At 46.6% G+C, this 6,944-nt stretch overlaps 1 protein-coding gene across 5 annotated transcripts in view; it reads left to right on the top strand.

Moving 5' to 3' along the window:
* Positions 1-6,944, top strand: part of akt1 (v-akt murine thymoma viral oncogene homolog 1) — a 39,363-nt gene that overhangs the window by 27,147 nt on the left and 5,272 nt on the right. For all 5 annotated transcript variants that reach the window (XM_008323141.2, XM_008323290.2, XM_008323063.2 and 2 more), the window contains 3 exons: positions 244-312; positions 416-541; positions 2,305-2,433. In XM_008323141.2, coding sequence (XP_008321363.1) covers positions 244-312; positions 416-541; positions 2,305-2,433 — 324 coding nt within the window. The remainder of the gene's footprint in view (positions 1-243; positions 313-415; positions 542-2,304; positions 2,434-6,944) is intronic.

Below are 6,944 nucleotides of genomic sequence, written 5' to 3'. Positions count from 1 at the left end.
CAGCTGCCAAGTTACCACTGAGGTGCTCTGGCAAGGCACCGTCCCCACACACTGCTCTTACAGCTGCCCCCGTTCACTTTGGTGATGGGTTAAAAACAGAGGTCGAATTTGGTTGTATGCAGTGTCACAATGACAAGGAGTTCACTTTCCTTCCTAAAAAAAAAGGATTTAAAATGTCTCAACTTTTGACACAGCTGCAGACGTTTCATTTCAGTTTGATCATTTTCTGTTTCCTTCCCTCAGGGACTGAAGTACTCTTTCCAGACTCACGACCGCTTGTGTTTTGTCATGGAATATGCAAACGGCGGTGAGGTAAACCACTTCTAAAATCACCGCTCATACGTGTGCTCCTGAACCTCCTGCTCCTGCTCCGGTCAGTGTCAAACGTCTTCTTTGTCCCTTTTTTTCCCTGCAGCTTTTCTTCCATCTTTCAAGAGACCGCGTGTTCTCGGAGGAGCGGGCGCGTTTCTACGGTGCAGAGATAGTGTCGGCGCTGGACTACCTGCATGCTGAAAGAAATGTGGTCTATCGAGATCTGAAGGTAGGCGAGAGAGACAGAACAGAAGAAAAAAAGAACATGTCATGACTCTCACATCCTCATTGTCAGCCTCTTTCTCTGCCGCCCCCTCACGCTGCTGACTCCAACTCAAAACACAAACACACACACGCACCTTTCACTTCAGTCTCCTCTGCCAGGATATAAATAGGGTTTGCCTCCATAGAGCAGCAGCGGCGGCAGCGGCGGCGGCAGCAGCAGCAGCAGTGGCCAGGCCTTATTGATCTGCCTCCCCCAGATCTGTCTCCAGACCTCACAGCAGCTGGAGGACTGAAGACTCAGTTCACACAACACTAACGGCACTTGGACAGAAATAACCAGCAGATCACCGCTGCTCTCCATCAAAGCATACTCATAGTTTTCTCAGCGGGGGCGCGGGGGTGTGTGTGTGTGTGTGTGGAGTTTGGATATTTGTACACTTTTTGAGTGGATGACATCACGTCATGATCTGGCAGTGCGGCGGCCGAGGAGAAGAAGACATCAACATCTGCTAAGCATCTGAAAATAAAGGAGCCCCCGAGGTTTCAGCTGCTTCTTCTTCTTCTTCTTCAATATAAATCGATTTATACTCATATAAAAAAAAAGGGATCCAAGATGGCCGCCGCAGACTTATGAGACATGATTAGATTTTAGAAGGCTATAGGTGTTGCAGTGGCATCTGTGGGACTTCTACTTCCAGCTGATATAAGTATAGCAGCCAGGTCAGCACAGCGCTCACTCCCTCCCTCTGTCCCCTGGGTTTACGAGGCAGGCTCCCAGCCTGCTAGGGCTCTCCTGAAAATGCCAGAGTAGCATTGGGGGATGTGCTGACTCCGGCCGGGCGCTGCTGGCCACGTGTGAGCTACAGCTGCCAGGTGACTTGAACTGAGAAAGGGGAGAAGCTAATATTAAACGACTGCGCGGCCTCCGCTCATGAAACTGTGTGATGCACATCATTCGGATCACTTTCCTCCGCAGCACACTTCTCTTGACAAGGATCATTTCCATGTGCGTGCGTGGGTACGTTAAGGTGTGTACGTTGGACTAAATGAGAAGAAGAATTTGGAAAGAGAAGAGAAAACTGAGCAAAAAAAAAATGTTTTTTTTTGCTCAGTTCTCTCTTCTCTTTCCAAATGACTGTGGTAGAAGTTGGGCAAAGTAAAAATAGTAAAAATGTCCAGATTTTTGATGATGGTTTGAATCCGGCTGCATCCTGCTGATGTGTCCTTGGTCAACGTCCTTTAATGACATTTTTTTTCTGTTAACAAGAATTAGTGTAGAAGAAGTAGGACAGGTTGTGGCAGGAAAATTAATCCTGTCTAAGAAATGTGTCAAATATCACTGCACTCGTCTGATCGTCATGTTCAGAAGAGGTTAGTCAAAGACACGTTACAGTTTTTACTTTAATTTAAAAAAAAGAAATCTGTTTTTAAAACTGAATTTTGAAAAGTCTAGGTGTAAATATTTCATAATGAAATCATACTGTTCTATTGGCAGTAAGAAATATTTATATTGATTTCAATGATGCTCTCATGAGTCTACGCCAGGGCTGTCAATTTCTCATATCATCATCACTGGGGGGGGGGGGTGACTCTACATCACATTCGTTCTCATTGAGCCATCGTCTGAGGTCAAAGGTCATTACAGATGCATCGTCATGAGCCACACGAGAAATTTCAGATGTCAGTTTCATTAACGCCTCGAGGAGGAAGTGCAGTCGGAGAACCAGTGATTTCCTTATGCGTGAACTCCTGTCTTTCTGTCTTCAGCTGGAAAACCTGATGCTGGACAAAGACGGACACATAAAGATCACAGACTTCGGCCTGTGTAAGGAGGGGATCAAAGACGGTGCCACCATGAAGACCTTCTGTGGGACGCCGGAGTACCTGGCACCCGAGGTATTTCTTTTTTTGATTGATTTGTTTTTAACTGTATAAGAGGAGGGTGAGTGTTTGTTGTAATGGTTTTATTCAGGAAATCTGATTGTTTTGAATCACAATGGATTCAAAAGGAATCTGAGTGGATTCAAATTTCACGTCCGGTTGAATTCCTAGAGTTGGTTTCAAGTTACTTTTGAAGTGACGCTTGTTGTTGGGCCCACTGGTTGAACCACATCGAGCTGATTGTGTATTGTCTTTGTAGAGTTTCTCCTGTTTCCAACAGGTTTTTACTGCGTGTTTGTTTGAAATTTGCATTTGACACACGCAGTTCTTGAGTTCTGCAGAAGGGGTCAGATTTAATTCAACTTTTTATCGTTTTTAATTCTACCTGTCATGACATAGAATTTTTTTTTGTGATCCCATTTTGACATAACAGATTTCTGGTGACTCCCACAGACATTTCTACAATCAGTTTTTGATCATGTTTGTTATACTGTGTTGAAAATACAGAGGAGCTGAAGGTGAGCTTGTATTGAAATCAACATTTTTTTTTATCCATTACTTGACATTTCAGGCAGTTTTCAGGGTTGCGACCCCAAGGTTGAAAAACACTGTCATAGGCAAATACATTTATGCATTTAGCAGACACTTTTATCCTAAACAACCTCACAAGAGGACACTGGTCTTTTCCTGCAAGGGTTATTGACGTTAATGTTCAACGTTGCTAACTCCTTAGGACGGGGTCAGTTGGAGTTGGAGATGTTCAGACTTGTATATATGATATACAGCCATTTTGAAATTCAGAGTTTATAAACAGTAGCTCTGTGTCTGTTGGAACATCGTTATAGAGATCATAGAAATCTGTTCCTCCAATGATGACAAAACGTTTTTTACCCATTACATCCAATAATTAAAATACGACCTTCTTGTCCAAACTGACCTTTACTTTGCCGTTGCAGTGCTAAGATCAGGTCATCACACTTCTTCTCTGGGTTTTAAATTTCATCTGGGAGAATTGAGTTTGCATTACTGCCACCTGCTGGTTTTGTCCAGACCCCCAAAAAAAGTTTGTTCCACATAAAAATAAAATCAGAAAACGAGAAAGTGAAAGCAGAAGGCGGTGTAACTAAAGATCAAAACACAACTTTGTTTTCCCTGCGACCTCAGGTTATTACTTCTAACATCATTCTACCTTTTTCACAAAATCAATGCATTCTGTACATTTACGTCATAATAACTTTGTTTTCACCGTCACTGGTCAGTTTGTCTAAACGTGTTTGCTTTGAGGAGCTGTTTTCCTTCAGACTTTCTCAATATTTGCTCAGCGTCTAATCCTAGTTGGAGTCTGGAGTCCAACTGCAGCATGTGTTGCTGGACCACAGATGAGATGAGAAGCATGTGTAAGGACGGGCAGCTGTCCCCAAACTGCCTCTCAGATCTCAATCTGAAGTGGAGTTAATGAGTGTGTGCCGTGTGCTCAGGGCGGGGCCGCCCGCTCTCGTGTTTGCTGTGTGGGGGTGGGTGTGGCCTCCCTCTGTTGCGTGCAGGTATGACAAGTGTCTCGCTGGGCCGTGTAACACGATACTGCATTGTGAGTGTTGGCAGTGTGGGGGGGGGGGGGGGGGGGTGTGTGCACAAGTGTCTGTGTGAGACCCCCGCCTGTTGGCCATAAAAATGCTTTTCCGGAAGTGGAGAGTCCGCGTTGACACAGTTGTCGTATCGTTGTTTTTAGACTACATTTGGAATGTTCTCTTTGAGTGTGAAGACGAAGAAGAAGAAGAGGAGGAGGAGGAGGAGGAGGAGTTATTGGTTGGCAGCAGATGAGGAAATGTGAGCTTCCGCCCCTAGGAAACACACACACACATCTCACACACACACTGGTTACAGCTGTTGTGTTTCACCAGGAGAGTTTCAGCTCCCACTGCTGCCTCACCTGACCCGGGGTAGAACCAGAGCCACACAAAGCCATCAGTATCAGGGCAGTAAAGGAATCAGACTCACTGGCCACAATGTTAGGTACACTGGGTTGCCCCCCCCCCCACCTCCCCTTACATCCAGATGCAAAAAAAATTATTCATAATTCTTCATATCTTAGTATTTCTAGATGTGTTAACTACACGTCCATGATGCGAGTCTGTTGTTGAACCTCATCCAAAAGCTACTGGAGAAGTGGTCACTGTGTAGAACAGGGGTGTTGGGGGAAGTATGGGGGAGCGGGGGGTGGCGGTCGTACTCCAGGGTTGGTGCAAAATAGTGGACAAAGAACAGTGGGTGTCACAAACCACAGGTTTTTTGGAGATAAAAACTGTTCACATGTGAAACAGAACCTCGTAGCACGCAGCGCGGCAGGAATCAGAACACAGTTCCAAGGAGCGGTGTTTCTTTTCAAAATAAAAGCCCTGACAGACCTGCAGTGACAGTGAAAAAGGAGAACAACTGCAAGAAACTGAGGTGAAGTTTGGATCCTCGTACGCTGTACCGGACACAAAGATCTGGTCATTGCTGAAAAATAGGAAAATGAAACTTAAATTTTACGCCGTCTTGTTAGTTGAAGTGGTCGGAAGATCTGTACTTTGTGGTTCTAAAGTGATGCTGACCTGGTATTAAATCACAATATCCCCCCCACCACCACCATCTTGGTGAAATTCTCCAAGTCTTTTAAGGTTTTTAAACTTGTGTTCTGATGTTTATTCTGAACTTCAGCTGGTTTCGTTCTCTGTTCTTCCAAAGCTAAATGCATTAAGTTGCTGCCGTGTGTTTGGATTATTAGATATTCGCAGTGACCTTCAGTCAGACAGGTGAACCTAACCTTCACCTGCGTGGGTCGGAAAAAAAAAAAAAAAGGCTAGTAAAAATGTTGTACTTTTTTTTTTGTACCCTCTGTGTTTTCTCTCTCACTCTGCTCCAAGGAAGAGCAGTGCAGTGTGTGACACTTCCAGCCTCGGCATCAGAGAGCAGGGAGACATCATGGGGCGTTGCTATGGTAACAGGGTCGCTGGCGAGCTCCTCTGTGGAGTGCGGGCCAGGCAGTGTTACAGGTTGTTCTGCAGTAAACAATGACCTTGTTGTGTGTGCTGCACAGGAATGCTGTAACGTCTGGGAATATTCCACCCAGAGCGGGGGGGGGGGGGGATAGGGGGGGGGGGGGGGAGAAAGTGAGGCTGAGAGGTAGAGAAAAGGGAGATATCCAACCTGCGAAAAGCCAGTCCACAGTTGGCCTCCGGAGGGAGGCGTGGGCACAAATTCACTTTGTCACATTTATTAAGTAGTTACATGAAGAAAACTATTATTGGCCGAGGGAATTTACTTTTGAGGGAATATGTACAGAGAAAAATGTGGACAGGTTTAATGTAGCCACAGAAACTGATCTGGATTCACGGGCGGGCAAGATTAATGGGCGTCGGCGTGAGGAAAGAGAACGGAGTACGCGGCGTGGAGCTCCAGAGCAGCGGCGGCGGCAGCGGCAGCAGCAAGTGTTCGTGCTTTTATCCTGCCTCTCTCCTCCCTCTGCCTTTGCTCCTTTGGGGCAGTGTAATAGTATTTGGGGCTGGGGCCCAAGCAGACATTGAAGCAGGCAGGGAGGCGAGCAGTCCTGGTTACGTATATGAAGGATGAGCTTGGCTCCTGTGCTCCTGGCAGCTTCACAGCTGTGGCGCTCTTCTACATATATGGGGCAGCTGCGGGCCCAGCTGTCGCACGGTGTGAATCACACGACAGCAGCGCTGGAAATAGAGACGGCCCAGTAATCCTAGCCCCACACCGGCTTCACGTTACTCCCCCTGCCCTCCTGGTCCTCCTCCTCCTCCTCCTCCTCCTCCGTCTCCTGCTCCTTGATGCTCACCACTCACCGCAGCTCCAGGCCAAGTGCTCACAAACACATGCACAGCTGCGTGCGCAAGCACTCGCGTAGTAGTAGTTTTGTACCTTTTACGGACACGTCCATCTGTTTTTCAGGAACCCGTCTCCGGGCTCGTCCACTGTTGTGTCCATATCTAATTCTGTTAATTCGCTCCCACGTCTTTTTCGCCCGCGCCTCTATTTATAGATCCAGATTGCCTTGCATCACGCTGCTGGACGTTTAAGAGAACAGACTGTTCTCCTTGTCTTGATTTCACCTTCAACATCCGCCTAGCAAGGTAGAATCCAGTACATGTCCCCGGAGACCTTGGAACAACTCCGCTCAGCAGCACATTAGTCATGCAACAGGTTGCTCTGCTCAGTGCGCACCACACGGCCTGAGTTCCTACCCACTTAAAGTGCAAAAGAAAAATCATCCCATGGAAGTAATTAGACAAACAGTGTTTTCTGTCTCTGATTTTGGATCTGTGTTTTTGTTTTTGTTTTGCTGCCGCACATTTGCTTATTGAAGTGACCCACTCCTCAGCTGCTTGTTGATTTGAATGTTTGTGTCTGTGTGGAGAGGCCTGTGGTGATTAAATATGCAGGGCTCCAGGGGAAACTCTATCCCAGCTCCTAATGTGAGATGTGAGTCAGTGCTGACTGTGGCTGCCTCAGAAGCCCACACTGGG

This window comes from Cynoglossus semilaevis, chromosome 1 (genome assembly GCF_000523025.1).
Source record: "Cynoglossus semilaevis isolate Cse_v1.0 chromosome 1, Cse_v1.0, whole genome shotgun sequence".
Lineage (NCBI taxonomy): Eukaryota > Metazoa > Chordata > Actinopteri > Pleuronectiformes > Cynoglossidae > Cynoglossus > Cynoglossus semilaevis.
The sequence above is the reverse complement of the archived record's forward strand: the minus strand, read 5'-3'. Positions and strand labels throughout refer to the sequence as shown.